This window comes from Rhipicephalus microplus, chromosome 2 (assembly GCF_043290135.1).
Source record: "Rhipicephalus microplus isolate Deutch F79 chromosome 2, USDA_Rmic, whole genome shotgun sequence".
NCBI classification, from domain to species: domain Eukaryota; kingdom Metazoa; phylum Arthropoda; class Arachnida; order Ixodida; family Ixodidae; genus Rhipicephalus; species Rhipicephalus microplus.
The window spans coordinates 207,516,286-207,538,673 of record NC_134701.1 but is presented as its reverse complement, the minus strand read 5'-3'; the positions used below and the strand labels follow the sequence as shown (position 1 = coordinate 207,538,673).

The following is a 22,388-nucleotide window of genomic DNA, read 5'->3' as shown; positions in this document are numbered from 1 at the left end:
GTGAGTGTCAACTGTTGTGTGACAAAGTCGACATAGTCCGAGTGAATGTAGTGGTCACACAGAATCGTGGTGACAAGACTAGCGCCAGAAAGAAGAGGACGAGGTACGGTTACACGAGGCCACCAGAGTAGAACATCGGGGGGGGGGGGGGGCGGAAGAGGTGAGCGCCTCATGTGAAACACAGTTTAAACGGTGTTGTTGCATACAAAGGTAAAATGGTTGAGGCTAATTACCCGCATCATGGTCTGCCGCATTCTTCAGTGCCTGGCAAAAGTCAAGAATCAGAGTTGCCTCTTACGCTTGGCATCATGCTTCAACGACGAACCTATGAAGCCGACGGGTAGCAATCGAGAGGTCCAGCTACATCACCGTAAAAATCTTCAACGACACTGTCGGGCGTAGGCTGGAGAGTTGACCTACCAGACGAAAACTGCGCGAAGAAGCGCATCACCTCACGTGGCCCTCGACGTCTACTTCCACAGCGAATTCCGAGTCTTGCTGTGGATTGGTGCCCTCGAGTAGTATGGAAATATCCTGCTTGTCCTTGGCTTCCATCAAGGTATTCACGCCTTATAACTCTAACGCGGACCAAATAAAAATTAAGGCCGTACGTCAAAAAAAAAAAACTTCGCTCGGACTTCTGCTTTTTAATCTGTTAGATACATGTTCGAATATCCACGGTCCTGTGTTGTGTAATTCGCAAGTGAAACATTTGTGCCTGGTGCCTGAATCATAAAAATCGGTACATCACGAAAGCTAAACGTGCCTTCACATGGGTGGTTGAGCGTTTATTGTGGACTGATACTTGAGAGGTATTATACTGCGTATAGGTGTTTTAAATTTACAGTACCGTTTGACACAGATTCACACATCTTCACGCCTATGTTAGTTCATCTTCAACTCCTTCATGATTTAATTATGGTAGCATCCGAAGCTGTACCATATATCTGGACGAAACCTAAAGAGAACCTCGCGCAAAGATAGCATCAAGAAGCAAAAAAATGGTAGAAAAGGCGTAATTTTACTGCACGCATGAAGCAATAAATGTGATACATAGCAGCAAACTCGAATGCGCCGCGGAAAATGGTAAACAACTGAAAACTTGTGCGGGGTTCTCAAGCATTAAGGACGCATAAAAACAACACATGAATCGAGCGCGAACTAACTATTTTGACAGCTTGAAGGACAGCAGCGGAAATTCGAAGGACTTGTTTTCTTTTGTGGTCGTTTAAAGGGATCAGTTTAAAGACTGACAAAGACGCCTGCAACAAACGCACAAGCGTATACGCGAGACCAGTTCAAACTAACAACTATAAAAATTCTTACTTCTTTTTGCTTGAGCAGAGCACTCCTTTCGCAAACATTTCAGCTGCACTAAATGCTATCTACTTTCACCGTCGCTCAAGATAAAGCTACCATCACAACTTTCCCGCTCCGATGCGACACGGTTATGCCGCCTTTGGTCGGGTATTGCATTCACAAAGGTGTACTCCTTTCGCATTGGTACGGCAGACACCTCTACATGCGACTACTGTGGAGCTGAAGAGACCATTGAACACGTCCTGTGCAGCTGCGCTTGCTACGACACACAGCGATGCCAGCTCCGGATGGTTTTCAATCAACTTGACTCCGGACCATTTTGTGTGCAGAAGATTCTAGGACCTTGGGCATCTGCCTCAGTTGCGCAGAAAGCGACTAAAGCGCTCCTACTTTACTTAAAGTCAACAAACCTGAGCGACCGCCTGTAGACTGTGTCTGCTCCCCCGAGTGTGCTCGTGATTGTGTGTACCTTCTTATCTCTCTGCAACCTCTTTTCTCCCCTTCATCCCTTCCCCAGTGCAGGGTAGCAAACCGGATGTGCGTCTGGTTAACCTCCCTGCCTTTCCTTGCATCTTTATCTCTCTCTCTCTCTCTCTGAACGTTGCGGTGAAAGCACAAGACGTGCGAACAGCTTCCATCAAGAGATAAGCGCATGAACCCTGGCGATCACGCAACACTAGAGCATAATACGGCTGGTAGAGGTAGCAGGTGTGCCCTCCTCGCAACGTGCAAGGGGAGCGCGTTGCACGTTGCGAACTTTGAAGCCCTTCCAAACTCTGCGTACCGAAAGCGATAAATTGTGTCTATAAAGTATCGTATGCACTGTGGCTAAATCACTTAGTGCCGCGCGGTGTAAAGCTAGCGTCCATGGGTTTGATTCTCTGTGATGGAAGTTTACCTCACAGTTTTTCCCTTTGTAATCTGTTGTACATTTCACAACGTCATATCCCGGATGGCAATACAACAGTGAAGTCTCGGCGGACACAGGGATACATTGCTTTCGTGTTAAAAAGAAATGCCGATCAAAGCCTATGGTTGGAAAAAATGCGGTGTCGATACCGCCCGCCGTCGTGATGAGCAGGAAGTTTTTATGGTAGAAACTTTCGTATCACTGTCATGTCGCGCTTTGATGGCGTACGTTAGATTTCGATAGACGCCATTCGCGTTAAAATTACTCGCAAGGTGCTGCAGGGAAATAGCAGGCTCACTTCTTGGCCATGATGGTCTTGCTTATATTGAGTATAGAAACGTACTAATGGTGTTGTACATACATTCACTTGCATAAAAATGGACAGTTTCGCCGAAACGGCGAAGCAACAAATATGTTGGAAACTAACTAAAACGTTATACGAAGTAATGCTAGTAGCCAACTCTTATAGATCCCATCTCAATAAACTCTTCGAAAGGCTAGTTAAATATAACGGCTCCCACGGTTTTAATGTTGTGCGTCATCTAAGAGTTTACGAGTCACCTACTGATATCTGTCGAGAAAACACGCACATTCCAGCGCTGATTACTACGTACTTGTGATGAATGTTCGCATTTTCTTCCCAGGCGACGCAGCAGCTGCGATGCGTGACGATTTTTGCGTAGACGTGAGGTGGTCTGTGCTGTGTGTTCTTTGTGCGACGGAGATGGTCAGCTCGTTTCATCTCTCCTGCAGCCGCGTTCATGCCCAACGCTCTTTTTACTCGCTCGTAGAACATGTGGTGCGCGTGATGATCTCTCGCTTGAATGGAACATGACAGTGATGGCGAAAACCCGCCGAGAATGTCCATATAATCTTTATGGCAATCCCCGGAACTCACTGCTATCCTGACGTCACTCACGGCTCGTACCTGATTTATCACCAATGTAAGGTGAAGTGAGGCTTATACTCTAGCAATCATTGACGCTGGGCTTTTCGCCTTAATCAGGCCGTAAATATAAACATCGAGGTGCACCCTGTTAAGCAGCAGCTCAAACAAAAACGTCTGCTCCTACAACGTGATGTCTTAATAATTAGTTGGATTGGTTTGCTGAGGAGCCGAAAGACCAGTTGGAGGTCCATAAGTACGTTATCAGCAGTGATTATGTCAGCCATGTAACTTACAAGTCCACGCTCGTCGCTCACCATCCTTTGTACTTTGGTGCCGTTTAAGCTACCTTTAAGAGTGGAGGCTAAGGTCAACAGCGATATCTGTTACTTACGTCCTGAGTACACTTACTAAGTGACGGGACGGCTTTATGCTCTCCCATAGTAGAGTACCTAGTACTCTAAATCGTTACCCACTTTTCTAAACACGTACGCGCACGAATTTTTCCATCGCATGGTTAATAATAACACAGGCGATTCTCTGGTTTCTCTCAAGCACTTTTTTAACTACTGGTGATTATTATTTATGAATAAACGCTGGTGAACACAAAACCTCCTTCATGTTTTCACTTATATATGAAAAGAAACGTGCATACATCCCTCCTTCTCATCTCTCTCTCTCTCTCTCTCTCTCTCTTTTCATAGCTGGCTGATGAGTCCTAATGTCCTTTCAAGTTTTATTGCTCGTTTGACCTTTCTTAGGTTACTTCCTTCAGTCAATCATTACCAAAATTATTATTCCGTCTTTCTAACACTAGCCAATACGTGCTTATATTCTAGCTCTGTATGCTATGGTGTTACGCTTTGATTCAACCGCCACACTGCCCCGTCACGGTGGTCTAGTGACTATGGTACTCGCCTGCTGACCCGCAGGTTGCGGGATTGAATTCTGGCAGTGGTGGCTGCATTTTCGATGGAGGTGGAAATGCTGTAGGCCCGTGGGCTCAGATTTGGGTGCACGTTCAAGAACCTCAGGTAGTCAAAATTTTCGGAGCCCTCAGCTATGGAGTCTCTTATATTCATATGGTGGTATTGACACCTTACACCCCACATGCATATCAAACAATTCAACCGACACATTCATTTTATATAGCATAAGAACGATGGCCTTATCTTTCTGACGAAACAAAATCAGTGTTGGTGCTATATGACTGTGACAACTGTGCATTAGGCTGGCTTAACTTGAGCTCTGTCTTTAAAACTGACTCTATTTCATACCAAGTAAACAAAGATTACATCGTCTCGTGACGATCTGGACGTAACACTGCGGACCGGATTTAAAAAAAAGAAAAAAAAAACGCTTTGTAGTGACTGCATGTGTGTTCGTGAGTACCTTTAGCTTCTCGTTTTTTGTTTGTGAATCCCACGCATTCATTTTCTCGGCTACCTAGCACAGAGTCAGGTTAAGCTCGTCAACTGCCCTGTCCTTCCTTTATGCCTTATCCGTCTCTTAGTAGTAACTTGCTGAGACGAATCCTTAATCCGGAGTCCAGGCCATGATCGTGACTACTGCAAAGATAAGAAGAAAGTAAGCAAAGAAAAGGACACATTCGAGCCCAGCTTCTTCTATTCGAAGAGTGTCGTTCTGGAACGGCGATGCTATCTGTGCCCTTCCGAGTTATGGGCAACGCATCTGGGCTTGTCAAGTCAGGATATCGGCACAACGTGCTATCTACTTGAGTCTCGTAAACAGATGTATGTGTATTTTCTTTTCGTAAAGAAGAGTTCCAGGAAAAGGAAAAAATGCGTAAATCAGTTGCCATGCCAGACTCGCACAAGAACCTCAGAGATATTAAACTCGGCAGAAGAGCCTACGCTTTATCGCCCTGCACAAAGTGCATCATGCAGGCCGAAAAAAAAAACATTTTCAGTCACGATCATACCTCGCCGAACACACATGCTCTATTTCAGAGTCGCTAAAAAAAGAGCTGCCGAAAAATATATACGCAATATTTTGGTGTGAGTTTCAGTGGCAGCTTCCCCCCTCCCCCCTTTCGACGAGGGATAGACAGTGCACACATTTATCTTGCAGTCGCCTACCACGCTGGGCTGCACTCGAAGTTTACTTTAGATTGGTGCAGTGTTGATAACACTTTCAATATGTACTCTTTCTTTGTTCGGGAGAAACCAATGCTGAAACGAGTTCCTTCTTTCCTTGCTCTTGGCGTGTCATTTTAACGTATTTGGTATAGCACCAGGTACGCGTTGAAATGCCCTGAACCACGCTTTTTCTCGAGCTATGCGAGGAATGCGCGAGGTTGAACGAAGTGCATCGAAAGTGAATGCACACGCTTTCTCGTCTGACAGTGAAGGATACGCTCCTTTCGAGCACGCCGTTGAAGCAAACATAAGCGAAACCTGTCGCCTCCGGCTGAAGTGCTCGAGCGAGTCCGCGCTGCTGTCGGTTGGATATTTGGGCAACGCGAGAAGCGTTCGGCTTCCTCTGTTGCGATGTTCTGTGGAGTTCTCTGGATCACTCTGCTTTAGAGACGTTGCTTTTAGGCATCCACGATCTTTTTTTTCTGGACTAGCGCACGATTCGTTATGTTCTTTTGTTTTCGTCTCTTTAGAGCATTTGAGAGATACCTGTTTTGAGTCTACTTCAGACAAATCATATGATGCGTTCCATGGAACAAACAACATCAACATGTGAAAAACATCATGCCAACAAAATGATGGTTTTCACCAGTAATACAGTGAAAGGCACGATCCATCCATCACTTCGCTAATTTAAATTATTTCTTGTGAGTATTGAAGTAATTCATTAGCAGTATCGGGATACGAACTCGTAAGTTGAATATTAAAAAAAACATTGTACATCCTTTCCTTTGGGACACCGGAATCACACAAAAACAAGAAAAAAATGAGATACATGAAGCCATTTCAATTATTATCAAAGATAAGAGGAACACAAGCTACAAAACTCAGCTCCATATCAGTCTTCCCTCGGGACCGATCCGTGAGGCCAAGGAGATCCGCGTCCTTGGCCTCTTCATACACCACCAACGCAAGGCCGACACCACAATAGCCAAACTTCGCACGGTGGGAGACCAGGTGGGCGGTATGGTCCGCCAGGTCTCCAACAAGCGGGGCGGATTGCGAAGCAGGGATGCAATGCGGCTTGCCCATGCTTTCGTAACGAGTAGAATACTCTACTCGACTCCCTACTTGCACCTACGCAAACACGAGGATGATCAACTTGAGGTCATCCACCGTAAAGTTATCAAGCGGGCTTTCAACCTCCCTATCACCACGTCCAGTCAGAGACTTCTGGCCCTAGGCGTGGTGAATACCTACCGGGAACTTCGAGAAGCCCACCTCGTTAACCAATACACGCGCCTTGCACAGACCCGTTCCGGTCGCCGCCTCTTGGACCGAATACACATCAAACACAATTACTATATTGAGGAAAGGGTGAGAGTGCCAGAACCTTGGAGACGCGCCCTCCGGGTCCGACCCCTTCCCCGCAACATGTCCAAAGAAAACCACAGTGGTCGCCGCCAGGCGCACGCGGAAGCGTTGCAGCGACACTTTGGTCAAGAGGAACACGTGTGCTACGTGAACGTTGCCGGCCCGCACCATGGGGGGGGGGGGGGGGGGGGGTATACGGCCGCAGTCATACACAACGCAAACACCGTGAACGAGCTCACTTTCAAAGCCTACAGCGCAACACACGCGGTGGAGATTGCCATCGCTCTGGCTCTCACCTATCCCTCTTCTAAACATATCATCACCGACTCACGAGGGGCCTGTCGGAACTATCAGCTAGGGTGGGCTTCACCGCTTGCTCAGCGCATACTGGAACCTAGCTGCCGATATGTTAATCCAACTCCACCAAATCTGGTTTGGGCACCTGGTCACCAAGGACTCAGCGGTAACGAACAGGCCGATCAGGCTGCCCACGCACTCTCTTCCTGGGCTATCTCCCTGTCTTTGGAAGCCTACTCGCAATCAGACAATTCGGCCCTTTCATTCAAAGATATTACCAATTACTACAAGGAGAAGCACCGGAGCTATCCAGACCCTTGTAAGGGACTGCATCGCGCTGACGAGCACCTCCTTTTAAAACTGTTTACCAATACTGTACTGTTCCCGGCGGTGCTAAAACATTTCAATTCATCCTTTGATGGCACGTGGCAGTTCTGTGGTGAGGTGGCTGACACCTTCCACATCGTCTGGGCGTGCCAGTCTAATCCATCTATCCCCCCCAACCCCAATCCCACGAGAGAGGACTGGGAGGCGGCTCTGCTCGGCTGTCAAGACCTGAAGGCCCAAGAGGCTCTGGCTCAACGGGCGCGGGCGGCGTTGCTTGCCAATAGAGCGCCGGAATAGGGGTTCCACCTAGTACTGTGCGGGTAGGAGGCCAGTAAGGCCCCAACCCAATCACCTCTCTGTAACCATTTAATGGTTATTAAATGTTTTCACCACCACCACCACCCACAAGCTACAACACTCGTCCCCTCGAAAAACATTGTGTGTTCCTATCTGTGCTTACATCAGCGGTGAAATATCCTGAGTCAGGTGGCAATGAGCGGAAACTCGGCGGCAATGCACAACATGAAATGTTTTTTTTTCTCTAAACTTTCAAAGAAAAGAATCGCACACCTCACGGGAATCGCTTTTATGCGAAGCCGCTGGGGAGTAATTGCGTATGCTGAATTTTTTCGGCTTTGAGGCAACTGTTGCAAAGTGGATCGACGTTAAGTTTAGTAGATTCGCGCACATCGTACGTTTTTTCAGGTACGTCCACTGCACTGGTGTCTACTGCAGACAACACTGGATAGTGTATGGTGCGAACTAACGTCTGAATTCACGTTATAGCCCAGCTGGACGCCAGTGTTATCAAAATGAAGTGGGCTTCACAATGAGACGATATGACCTTTCTGTAATGTTACCAAATAAATAGTATTTGTTTGCTTGTTTGCTGCTTAACATCTTTGTTTCCTCCGTTCTTTCTTTCTTTCTTTTTTCTTTGTTTTTTTCCTCTTTTTTCTTTCTTTCTTTCTTTTTTTCTTAATACCGCATGTAATTTTCTTAGTGTATTCTGCCGGGTTCGAGCCACGCTTGAATATAGCTTATTGAATCAAATGAATACAAACAACGTTTAATAGGCTGCTATAAAACTGTAGTAAACATAAAAACAACCATTCGTGGTAACCAGGCATGAATTTCTTGTCGTAGGTTTACATATGTTTCATTTATTGCTTTATTATAATATGAGATAGCCAACACTGCAACCACAGTTCAAGTTGCACTGACCCAACGCCTAAATAGTGCCTTTTTATATAGCAGTTGCAACATCTGGCATCGCCCTGTGGTAGACTACCTGATTGCCATGCGTAACGTTTCGTTTCGATTCCTGCTCAGATCCTGCTTTCTTATTCTTGCACTCGTAGGGCCTAGCCGCGTGCTGCGGCCTATGGTGCAAGGTTATGTACCACGCGTGTCTGGAAGAAATGGTTTGACGACGTACGCTGCTGGATTTTCACGTTATTACCTCGTGACGAGAAAGTCACATATCTCAAACTGTCTTACCCTCCCATACCAATTCAGCTCCGCACCAAGCTAAAGTGGTGATTATTAGAGCTCCGACATGTAAGTGCCTAGACGGACGGACGGACGGACGGATGGATGGATGAATGGATGGATGGATGGATGGATGGATGGATGGATGGATGGATGGATGGATGGATGGATGGATGGATGGATGGATGGATGCACGGACGGACGGACGGATGAATGGATGGATGGATGGATGGATGGATGGATGGATGGATGGATGGATGGATGGATGGATGGATGGATGGATGGATGGATGGATGGATGGATGGATGGATGTGTCAGCGGCACTCGAGTTCACACAGCTGAATTCTCCGGCAGCGTCTCATTCTCCGACAGCGCCTCCTTCTCCGGCAGCGTCTCCGTGCTTGCTTGAGAAACGCTGCACGTCGTTAACGTGGACTCCGAGCCCTGAGCACGTCCACTCGACGCGGTTGCCCATTGGTTCAACGAACATTCAAAAAACAAAAAGTGAGCCTTCGAGCCGGGACCGCATAGCAACGCATCGCCAGAGAGGGGAGAACGAGCCGAGATTCGAGCCGGGACCACAGAGAAACGCACTGCAGAGCGAGCAGAGACGCGAGTGGCGTCGGACGTATCCGATCGAGCTCCTGCACCGACTCCAGTTTCCTTATACATGTAACCACTGCCGATTCACCTGTAACTTAGCACAATACAGTTTTCCTTAAAAATTGAACCTTGCCTTGCCTTGACTACATTCATTCGGACATCACTGACATGGCGCAGCCGACAGGATGTGAATCGACCGAGCTGCATGCAGAGGAGGAAACGACGCCACGAGAAGGAGCGACGCCGCGCCGTACATCGTCTCGGGACTCCGAAACGACCATCGTCGAAAGCGTGTTCACGACCCTCGACCACAGCACGATGGCCAATGCCACAAAAAAGCAACTCGTTGACGAGCTGAGAGCACGAGGTCTACGGTGCTCCGGACGAAAGGACGAGCTCATCGCAAGAATTATCCGCGACAACATCACTCGCCAAGCCCTAGAGCCGACGGAATCGTCAACGAAGGACCAGGCTGCCTACGACGACGACAGGCAGGCGCACCTGAAGACACTGTCCGCCGACAACGCGAGGCTTTGCGCTGAACTGAGCAGCCTTCGAGCCCAGCTTAACCGTGCGATCACGAGTGAACGTGAGACATTGCACGAAGCCCATCAGAACGCTTCACTGCCAACGGAACGGGTGACGACTCCAACCTTCGGGCTGCACCATTCCGTCCCTGCTGACATAATGATGTCCTCGGGTTCGACGCGGCCACCGTCACTGAACGACGGCACCAACCAAGACGAGGCACGCCCCGCCGCGCCAACCGTTTCAACGCACGAGGGAGAACTTTACATGGCCCAGACTTTCGCGCGCTCGTGAACACACAAGCCCTGCTCGCCAACACGCTGTCGAGAGGTCCACCGACGACTAGCCCGATCCAGATTCATTCCACAAGCGACACGTCATCCTCAATCCCCTTGTTCGATGGGACGCCGCAACAAAGTGCTCACGAATGGATTACGCAAGTGGAGAGAATTGCAGCGCTCGCCCACTGGACGCCATCGCTGACGTTGGTGACAGCAGCAAGCCGCTTGACGGGATCTACCAAGGATTGGCACAGCGCCTACGGTTCACAGTATGACACCTGGGAGCAATGGAAGGAAGCGCTCATTCTCCGATTCAAACGAAAGCTGACAATGCAGGAGTTCCTCGAACTGCAAACGAAGCGACGCCTTCAGAGCCACGAGACCATCGTCGGGAACATGTACTCGAAGAACGCCATTTTGAACAAGGCGCCGTACCGTTTAGCAGACGAAGAACGTATTTCCCTCATTCTCAGCGGCATCGCGGACGACACATGGGCCAACCCACTCGCAGCGCAGCTGTGTGGCACAGTAACCGAACTCATTGACAGAGCGGCTTTGCTCGACGCGAGGCATCGCACGACCATGTGTGCCGAGAACGACAAGAAACCGTCATTGTCTACAGTGAGCCGTGGCCAGGGTTCGAACCAGCGGGTGCCAGCCAGCAGCTCTGCCAACTTGCCGAAGGCCAACCCGCGCAGCTATTTCTCGGGAGCTCCACACCCGCGGCCCATCTCTGCTCGTTTGTGCTTCAACTGCAGCGACATCGGTCCCTGTCCCGTGATTGTGGAAAGCCGAAAACGCCAGCAACGATCAGAGCGGACGAGAAACGAGCGAAGAGGGACAATAGCAGCCACGAAACAGGGACTACGTCACCTAGGCAAGCGAACTGTTTTTTGCATTCGACGGGCGGCACATTACCAATAGTGTCCGGTACTGCAAACAACCGACGCGTCCGCGTATGCATTGACAGTGGCGCCAACTTATCCATCATGAGTGCCAATGCCTTGACGGACGACATTTCCATGCACGCATGGGTATCGCGCGAGAACACTGAAGTTTTCAACCGCAGCATATGCCCAACTCTCGCTGCAACGCTTGATGTGACACTGGGCACCACGAATGTGCGACTCGAGGACGTTGTGGTAACGGAACTGCCCAGCGGCATCGACCTGATTCTGGGATCAGACTGGCGACGAGTCGCGAACGTCGACGTAACGTTTCACACGCCAAACGATGTGACTATCGTTCCAGTCAAGCCCTCCGGAAAATTTTCATCGTCCGAAGTGCCATCCCCGAAACAAGGCACACCACACCGCACCGTAGAAACGCTTATTGCGACGTTCTGCCGGCAATCGGACAAGAATGTTTCCAAGGACGAAGGGTACGTGCGCCTCAGCACGAAATGTCCTGCACCCCACGAAGACTTCACGAGTCTAGTCGAAGACGCCACACGGAAGATAACGAAGGATGCCACCGAGGCAGAGAGGGAACAACTTCACGCAATTCTGTTAAGGCGTCACCAAGCGTTCACTTCCAAAGGCGACACTTTGGGCGTGTGTCCTCACACCGAGCACAGCATCGAATTCAGAGACAAGGTACCAGTGTCATCGAAGCCGTACAGGTGCTCACCGGCTGATCGCAAGTTTATCCTAGAACAGGTGAATGACTATCTCTCCAAGGGCATCATAAGGCCGAGCGAAAGCCAGTACGGTGCTCCAACGATAGTCGTCGACCAACCGCACCGCCCGACGACTCCACGAAGAATGGTACACGACTATTGCAAGCTCAACGAGAAAACCATCAACCCTTCTTATCCAATGCCCGTCATGGAAGACGTTATTGACGATGTCATGCGCGACGGATCGGCTTCCTTCACTGTGTTGGACGTGACGACGGCATTTCTGACTGTACGAATGAAGCCGGACGATGTACACAAGACCGCATTCGTCACTCCAGACGGAAAGTACGAATACCTTCGATTGGCCTTGGGGTTTTGCAAGGCCCCTCAGACCATGCAAAAAGTCATGCATCGCACGTTCGATGGCTTACCTAGGACAGCTACGTACATGGGCGATGTCGGGCAGGGAGCCACAACAGTGAAGGAGGCTTTGGATTTGCTGAACGAAGCACTCAGGAGAGTCGTGATCAACGGCTTGAATATAGATCTCCGGAAATGTCAGTTGATTCAAGACAAAGTATCTTTCTTGGGTTACGTGATCTTCGCCGAATGAAGAACACTGGACGAATCCAGAGTTGCCGCTGTCGAGAAGTTCGAGCCGCATCGCAACGCAAAGAAGCTGTACTCCTTCCTGCAGTTCGCTAACCACTACCGAAAGTTCATACCGGAGTTTGCAAAGGTCACGCACAAGCTACGGCACCTTCTGGCGAAGGACGTTCCTTTCGTATGGACTGACGCTCATGAAGCAACCGTCAACGCCATAAAACACGCCCTGAAGAACCCGACGATTTTGGCGAGCTTCCGCCCAGACTGCCCGACTAACGTTCACGTCGATGCTTCGCCAACCGGGCTGGGTGCGGTGATTTTTCAAACCCAAGACGGAAAGGAGCGAATCATAGAGTACGCAAGCAGATCACTAAACGAGCACGATCGCGGTCTACTTTCTAATATGCTCGAGTGCATGGCGCTCCACTGGGCGATCACTGAGAAGCTTTCGGTCTACCTGAGAGGAGGCCCTCGTTTTACAGTGTTCACGGACAACTTCAGCTTGTCATACCTCGTCCAGAAGGGAGCCAGCAACCACAGATTTGCGAGGTGGACGCTCGACTTAGCAGAGTACACCTTCGACGTCAAGCACAAGCCACGACGCCAGAACTCCGCTGCTGACGCACTCTCGAGGCAGTCGGAATCTGCAGAGGCTTTCAACCAGGGCGTTTCGACCCGAGACCTCCACTGCTACACAGTAGTGGTCGGCAAACACAGTCGCCTACGAGAGTTTCAGGAGAAGGATACTGACTGGAAAAGATTTCGGGAGGAGGCCAAGCACAAATCTTCAGACTACGAGATCGAAAACGACATGCTAGTGAAGAAATCTCTCGAGGGAGGACGGGTCCGTTGGAGAGTGGTCATTCCCGCTGCCCTCCGAAGCAGTGTGATGATCGTTTTCCACGACAACAACGGCCACCTAGGCGTCGAGAAGACAAGAGACCTGATCCAGCAAAAGCACTGGTGGCCATCGATGAGAAAGAACATACGCGAGTATGTTGACTCCTGCCACACGTGCAAGACTATCAACGCCCGCACGACACAAAATGAAGGTTGCCTCATCCCACGCGATATTCCTACTGAGCCAAACGCGGTGATATCCCTGCATCACATGGGTCCGCTAAACGAGAAGGGAGACCACAACCTCGTGTGTATCGACCACGCCACGAGATACATGGACACCGGGACCGTACCGAGCACTTCGTCGACGCACTACCTTGACTTCATGACAAACCGGTGGATTCCGCGATTTGGAGTTCCCAGCGTCCTTGTTACGGACCAATCAAAGGAATTCGTGAACCAGAAAACCAACCAATTTCATCACAGACTGGGAATTGCTCATCAGAACTTCCCACCGTACTGGCCACAATCAAACGGACTGATTGCGCGAATGGTAGGAACATTGAAACAGGTGCTACGCAAAATGCTAAACAACAAGGACAAATGGCAGAAGAAACTACCCCGAGCAACGCTAGCAATCAACGCCACGAAGCATCATCACAGTGGCCACAGCCCATTTCGACTCATGCACGGCTACGGCCCAAAACTGCCAGGATAGCTCAACCTCGCCTCAGTCGAGGGAGACATCGACGAGTCTCTTAGACTACACGACTTGGCAAGGGGACGTGCGGAGACAAGAGAGAGGCTACTGCAGCGTCAGCACAAAACAACGGTCCGATACGACAGGAAGCGGCGAACACCGAGGTTCATAACGGGGGACCTCGTCCTGCTTGAGTTGAGCGCTCGAGGCACCTTAGACCCTCGCTATGAAGGTCCGTTCGAGATAACGGCCCTCGTCTGAGGAAACAGGGCCGAGATCCAAAGAGTGCCCCACACACCGGGCATGATCAACCAAAAAATCGTCAACGTGGAGCAGCTTCGTAGATATAAAGAGCCGCTCCTAGAAGTTACGGAACCATCGCCATCTAACGACACGCACGCCTGAGGACAGGCGCAATTTTCGGTAGGGCCGTGTCAGAGGCACTCCAGTTCGCACAGCTGAATTCTCCGGCAGCGTCTCATTCTCCGGCAGCGCCTCCTTCTCCGGCAGCGTCTCCGTGCTTGCTCGGGAAACGCTGCACTACGTTAACGTGGACTCCGAGCCCTGAGCGCGTCCACTCGACGGGGTTGCCCATTGGTTCAACGAACATACAAAAAACAAAAAGTGAGCCTTCGAGCCGGGACCGCATAGCAACGCATCGCCAGAGAGGGGAGAACGAGCCGAGATTCGAGCCGGGACCACAGAGCGACGCACCGCAGAGCGAGCCGAGACGGGAGTGGCGTCGGACGTATCCAATCAAGCTCCTGCACCGAGTCCAGTTTTCTTATACATGTAACCACTGCCGATTCACCTGTAACTTAGCACAATACAGTTTTTCTTAAAATTTGAACCTTGCCTTGACCCTTGCCTTGACTACATTCATTCGGACATCGCTGACACTGGATGGATGGATGGATGGATGGATGGATGGATGGATGGATGGATGGATGGATGGATGGATGGATGGATGGATGGATGGATGGATGGATGGATGGATGGATGGATGGATGGATGGATGGATGGATGGATGGATGGATGGATGGATGGATGGATGGATGGATGGATGGATGGATGGATGTGTCAGCGGCACTCGAGTTCGCACAGCTGATTTCTCCGGCAGCGTCTCATTCTCCGGCAGCGCCTCCTTCTCCGGCAGCATCTCCGTGCTTGCTCGGGAAACGCTGCACTGCGTTAACGTGGACTCCGAGCACTGAGCGCATCCACTCGACGCGGTTGCCCATTGGTTCAACGATCATTCAAAAAACAAAAACTGAGCCTTCGAGCCGGGACCACATAGCAACGCATGGCCAAAGGGGGGAGAACGAGTCGAGATTCGAGCCGGGACCGCAGAGCAACGCACCGCAGAGTGAGCCGAGACGCGAGTGGCGTCGGACGTATCCGAATGAGCTCCTGCACCGAGTCCAGTTTCCTAATACATGTAACCACTGCCGATTCACCTGTAACTTTCCACAATACAGTTTTTCTTAAAATTTGAACCTTGCCTTGACTATATTCATTCGGACATCGCTGACATAAGGATGGATGGATGGATGGATGGATGGATGGATGGATGGATGGATGGATGGATGGATGGATGGATGGATGGATGGATGGATGGATGGATGGATGGATGGACGGATGGACGAACGGACGGACAGACGGACGGATGGATGGATGGTTGGGTGGGTGGGTGGGTGGTTGGGCAGGCAGCTTTAAAGTGTCTGCAGTTCACTAAAAGTTTTATACATTTAAAAACGGTAGCTCGGGGTGTGCCTGTATTGTCTCACATCCGCTCTACTTTCGAAAACTGGAGAAAATAACTTCGTCAGTGGTTGTTATGCAATAACGGATTTATGCGTCATCGCCGGCACCTCGCAGTTATATAATGTACAAATTTAGCTTATAAAACCCGTTTTTCAGAATACACATCTGGCGAAAACTATCTTTATTGAAAAGGACTGAGCTGATTATTATTTAAAAAAAGGGGGGGGGACGTTGCGAAAAGTGCATTTATGTCTGGCTTAAGCAACGCATTGTGTTTTCACAGCGAAAGCTGGTATGAGATCAAAACACGGGTCACGCGCGTCACCGTAGTTGTCAGACCTCACCGCCGCCGTTATCCGTAACCAGTAACGCAAGAACAAAGAACAAAAACTCATAAATAGAAAACACGAAAGACATAATGGGAGCCACGCTCGAGTCCGCTGCGTGCCTACCCAGTATTCCACCACTGAGCCACGCTGGTGCTTCGAACTCGCTTCTAAGCTGGCCTTAGGCAGGCTTTATGACGAGAAAAGAATCGCGTTGATATGAGTAATAGAACGTTTTTGAACATCAAAGAAATAACCAGGGATCACACTTTGCGAATAGCATATCGAGTGGATCGTCCAATGCCCCCCCCCCCTCCAATAGAAAACCTGTTCTTGATCACCTATTAACTGTGGCGCATGCCCGCTTCCGGCATAATTCTTCATCATCGGCAGCCACTGCGTAAAAAATTGCCCGAAATTCAAAGCAAGTGCGTACGGACACCACGTGTTTTCGAAGAAAGACGAAGGATAGCACAGTGAATGCTTGCCTAATACACAAAAAAATTATGATTATTTATGGCGCAGTAGGCACCCAGCAAGTGTGCTCGTAGCAGTTACCCAAAGTGTGTTTAGAAAAGGTGCTGAAAGGCCGCTCTTCTAGCTTTCACTGTGACTGTGCTACACATTCTACGCAGGCCTGGTGTTTTTTTTTTTTGTAAAAGTAGCTTTATTATAACTGAACAAGAACGAAATTTTTTTTACTAAGATTAAGATATGATTATGAGGCATGTGGTGGTAGACAATTCTGGAGTAATTTTCATCTCATGCGATTGTCTGCCTGCATTCAATAGGCCTGCGTACTTTCAAGCTCCGCGGAAAATCAGGCATCATGATTTCAAGTAGGCCTACATACCACGTTCATGTGCTTACAATTGGCATACCATTTCGACTCAGTCACCACGACAGGCCTGATTGAGTTGGAGGCTGATATGTTAAAGGGACACTAAAAAGGAAGAAAGACTTTGTTTAAATTTACAAGCTGCATTCTGAGAAATATATTGTAATTTGTTTCCTTACCACAAGTTCACTATTAACAGAGAAAATCAAGGCAGACATTTGATTTTAAAATTTTGCGCCGAAATCTTTCCGTCTGACCTAGTAAATTGTAAAACATGTTTTCGGCACTTTCGTACCATCACATGATGAATTTTTTAAAACCTTTGTATGGTAAATCTAAGGCACTCACTGATTAAAATGTACTTCAATTTTATTCATTGGAAGCGACGGAACACCCAGTGGACGCCTTTAAAATTTCTTACGTCATGTGGGAATGTGAATGTGGCGTCGCCAACCACATTCTTTAGTTTACTAAGCGTCATGACTAAGTAAAAGTGGTGCTTTCGGGACTTTAAAATCATACTTTACTAATACGCGAAAAATCATCTTGCTTTTTAGTGTTCATTTCAGTGATAAGCAGGGAGCTTCACCAGAAAAATATTATTATGTTTGCCACCCTGCACTAAGGAAGTGTAAGGGATGAAAGAGGTAAGAAAGGAAAAAGAGAAAGTGTGAAAATGAGTTATATTGCGCTTATCTAAAGTATCTTGACGAAGTCTAAAATATAATTCTTCACTTGCAGTTTGCGATCTTTTACCTACCTTCTGAAGGAAATAATATCTTTACTGCTTGGAGGAAAGATGACGTTATTCGCATGATTACCATCGTAGTAGCCTTCCCTCAGTGCACAATTTTTCTTTATATATCTACATATTAACGAGACTTTATTACGAGGCTTTCAGCTTGTGTTTATGAGAACGCGTTAAAAGACTTTTGCAAATTAAGCATTGGGGGAATAATATGTTTTTCATAACGTACTAAGTAGTAATGCAATAAATTAAATCTTGTATTCAGCCACGTGTCCGCGAGTGCGCTTCACTTATGTAATTCGAAGCAAATAAATGAAACTGTTTATCCAGAAGAGCACATTTTAACGCGATCGCATTAAATAACTCGTTTCACAAAAATTCCGGCTTCGGCACTGGCGCTGTTGATTGCGAGGAAAAAATCATCATCTTGTAGGTGACGAAAAAATCGAGAAAGATGCAAATGAAATAAATTCTGTTGGGCCAGACTGGGGATTGAACCCGGGTGAAATGCGTAGCCAGCGGAGGTTATACCACAAAGCGACGCGCCTGCATGTAAATGCAGTGAAAATAACGTCCTCCGCTTAGATATTCAGTGAAAGTAACTCGGGTTTTACGAACACAAGCGTCATGTATACATGATTCACTGTGCAACATAAATTATTGCAGTATTATTGCGCGTTACAAGCGTACATTGCTACCGGGTGTTAGCACATGCGATTAATATGATAACTTCATGGTTTAAAGCCCGTGAACTCCTTCAAAAGTCGCACACGTCACTTCGCACATTCCCTTAACACGACGTAGTGAGTGCACGGAAAGTTAAAAAAGATCCCATGCATTAATTGTTTGAAGTACGTACTGGGTGCAAGATATCGCTATTACGTTAAACTCTCTAGGGCGAAGCTTGAGGATATCATAATTGTACTATTATTGCAGCCCTTTGTCTCTAGAGATTTCAGTGATGTGTCAGCGAAAATTTGTTCAATTCACAGCCTTACAAATTCAACGATCACCATTAATGGGCAAACCTGCTGAAGCCCCTGTTTGCGAGCATGAACCCAGACTAGCGCCCACCACCGTGGAAAAAGTTATGTCACCAGTATCAGAACACCACAAAAATAATTAGAGCGTGTTGGCTGCAATTCACTCAGTGCATAGGTCGTTAAGAAAGTGTCAAATAAGCAAAAATTATGCCTTCGTACAGCGCGCGAGGCTGTCAGCTCATTTAGATGTCATCGGCAAAGTAATGTGCTCGTTATTTCTTAAAAGCGAATTTATTAAATTGTTCAGCAATCACAAGAATTCACCTTAGGCGTCAACACCAGTGATGCGAAAATGTATCAATGCTTGACGACACCACATGACGTAATTATTACATTACAAGTTCAATTTTTGTCAGCAGATGTCACACAACGAGACTTGACGTGACGAAGTCATCACATGACATTGTCGCTTGGTTCAAAGATGGGCCGATTCCGTAGTCTCTTTTTTTAGAGACGAAGCTCCTTATAGCGCCACCTGTTCGTCCCTCGTAGCCGTTGTAGTGTGTAACAAGTATAATATTTTGACTTCCAAGGTGGTGCCGGTGAGAGATTTCTTCAGTGCGTTGTTGAACAATAGAAAAATAGTGCTCAATGTACATGCCAATGGCTGCTAATGGGGAATGAGAGACAGGAGCGTTTGGCTTTTAGTTAACGCGCATGCTGCGATCCCTATTAGCAGCCATTGGCATGTACATTGACCGCTATCTGACAAGAAATGGTTGCTACGTTATACTCGCTTGATGTAACCTCCTTAGTTTTAGAAACGTTTAACGAGCGTTGAGCCGCAGTGCCATGAATACATTGAACTAGTATATACCATGAACTCGAGGTGGTTAAAGCTGGGAAGTAGACTCGAAACGCAAGCCGTAAGAAAGTGTGCATGTGCCACCTCTCGTTTAGTCCTTGGAATGTCCGCTGGATGGCGGTGATTTTATATGGTGAATATATGATAAAAAATGCGAGATGGTGGGATTTGGAGTGTTGAATAGATGGATGAACGGACACACAGACAGATGCATGGATGGACTCATGAATGGACGCAGGGGCGTATGCATGGACGAACGCATGGATGGACGCACGAACAGACGCACGCACGGACGGCTGGATGAACGCATGGACGGTCACACAGACGGACGAATGTATGGACGGAAGCAAGAACGAATGGACGGACAAATTCTTCGCCCCACTCTCCGTCATTCACTGCGTGGATATGCTGCCAATTTTTTTATATCGAATTTACTAAATATTCAGCAATCACGAGAATTCACCTTAGGCGTCAACGTTAGTGATGCAAAAATTTATCACACGTTGACAACACCACATGACTAAAACCGTTCAAGGTTCACAAAACTTTCGCAGGTAGTGTGGTAGCTTCAGGTTCAATGCATCGGATGAGAAGGAATGAAAAACAGCGATTTTCGCCTTCTAGTGACCTTGGGTGAATGAATGAGAGACCTCGTGGCCTTTTTGAGGCTGGTCGTATATGGTAGACATTCCGTATTTCTCCCGGCGGTACTAAACAGAGTCAGTTACGTAATGTTTAACGTCTGAAGGGCCACTACGAAAGAGCTGCGGCAAGGCAAAGCGCTAACGTTACATTCAAACGATTAATGTTCGTTCCGCAGAGCCAGTTTGAATGTGTTGTTATGGTGCATTTTGATATACCAACGTCTTGAAAACAAGTGAGGTGAATGGGAGGTGCCGTCGCTGTGGGGCGTTAGTAAAGGTAGACGAGAATCGTTGCGCTGCAGGTGGAATCCGCCTACACCGCAAATTGGCAATGGTGGGAACCTGCTCCGAAATTGTAAAACGTTGGTTTAGCCAATCTGTTGTTGTGAAACCAGCAAAATGTGTTTTCCTTTGTATTCATGCGTTTTTGACCAGTCAGCGATCGTCGAGAGTGAGAGTGAATGACCAGGGTCTTTACTTTGTATTCGGCAACACTTCACCGGGGACGCCGAGCCGTGTCTACGAAAGCACTGTCAGCGCTGGTGAACTGCTTACCGGTGACATCAAAATAGCGTAGAACTCAAGGGCGAGTCATCGAAATTCGGCAGGACTTTTCCTTTACCGCAAAACAAAGTTAAGGTGTCATACAATTTGTAGGCTGACTAGCAGTTCAACTACTGACTCATATTTCTCATAATTTTAGTTATTAATTCATGTATTCATTTTAAGGTACTCTTTACAAGCTGCTCAAAACAACTGCAATTATACGTAATTATGTAGTGTGAAACTTCACCATAAATACCATCATAACATCATGGCGCTCAATTAGGCCCTAATATCAAATTTATCGCGTACTTTTCAGTCAGATTAAAAAAAAAACAGGTCATATACTTCCAGCAGTTTACTTTTATTGGGAATAGTGAAAAATTAAGAGAAAGAAATGCTTCACACGAACTCACTCTATTCTGTTCGCAACGAGTACAAACATGGTAGCCAGGTTTTTTCCTTGAAGAAGTGTTTAATTTGAGGATGTTCATTTGCGATATATACTGAATGTAAAATACTTATGACAACATAGGAATAGATGTGAGTCTTACAATGTGCACATTTAGTTTCGCAAAACTACAGCAGCTAATGCTGTCAAAGCTTTCGACATGGCAATAAAACATTTTCGTGCGCATTATCACATTACACCTAAACATGCGTTCTTAGAGCAGCATGTAATGTCTTCGTGGGAAAATTATTGGCCTAATTTTAGTGCTTGGTAAATTAGTAAAGCCTAACAGCTGATTCGCTTTTACAAGCTTGTGACGCCAAGCTAGCCTTTGCCATCAAGATGAAAACTGCTTTCAGCACTGATAACAATTCATTTCAATTTTCTTTTATTTTGTTTAGTTTGATGGAATGACGTACGTAATATTTTCTCTGTTTTCAAAAAATTTACCATGCCAAGCACAACTGTCTCGCTGTTCAACTCTATTCTATTTCGCGTAAGTTTTGCAAGATACTATGGCAGATAATTCTCAAAGTTTCGTTTTCTTCAGCACCATGAGGCGCATTGTGTGTCTGTTCGGCTTCCTAACCTCCTTAAAAGGGCACATTTTAATGAATGACTGTATGCAGCAATGCTACAAATGAAAAAAAATGTCACCGGAACGTATTAATTACTCAAAATTACAGCTCCGAAAACAGATTTGCGTGATAACGATTACTTTGACCACTATAATCTCTATGTGAAGTTGTTACTTCGATTGTTGTTGTTTTTTTGTTTCGAAAGCTTGTTGAATATTGCTCACTACTGCAAAGAGACATGTCCTGCGTCACTACAGCAAGTAAAACCAATTCGAGAAAAAAAAAATGATCTGTCTTACCATGTTCTGTCGTGGCGTTTACTTCACCGCAGAAATCCGATTCTTTTCACAAAGAACAGAGATCACACATCAAGTACGTCTACGCTTGAGGTAGCCCGAGTATTAAGCCTTTGGAAACAGTAAATGTTGATCACGTGTAAAATGTTCTCACACAAATCTCTTGATCAACGGGCGATGATTTCTTCCTCGTCACTTTCAAGAATGTCTCGTATTCCTGTTAAATGTGTTTGCATTTTCTTCTGTGTTCTTACGTTTTCTGCATAGTTTCTTCAGGGAATGCAATGAATTATTGCGGGAAATTTCAAAGTTTGCTCTCTTCTGACAAAGTAGCTGGCGTCTGCGTGGTTGAATTTCTTTTTGTACTTCAGGTCACTGAAAATTACCGACAGAAAACTAAACCACAAGACAACGTCTTCAGTTTACTTCCAGTATGCCTCGCCTCTTTGGATTAGTAAACAATAGCACGCACCAT

At 47.3% G+C, this 22,388-nt stretch overlaps 1 protein-coding gene across 1 annotated transcript in view; it reads right to left on the bottom strand.

Annotated features, from left to right (window-relative positions):
* The window catches only part of LOC119169589 (guanylate cyclase soluble subunit beta-1-like), a 124,188-nt gene extending 102,135 nt beyond the window's left edge, over positions 1-22,053 (bottom strand). The window contains exon 1 of the mRNA XM_075887293.1: positions 21,917-22,053. Coding sequence (XP_075743408.1) covers positions 21,917-21,919 — 3 coding nt within the window. The 5' untranslated portion in view covers positions 21,920-22,053. The remainder of the gene's footprint in view (positions 1-21,916) is intronic.
* Between the last annotated feature and the right edge of the window lie 335 nt (positions 22,054-22,388).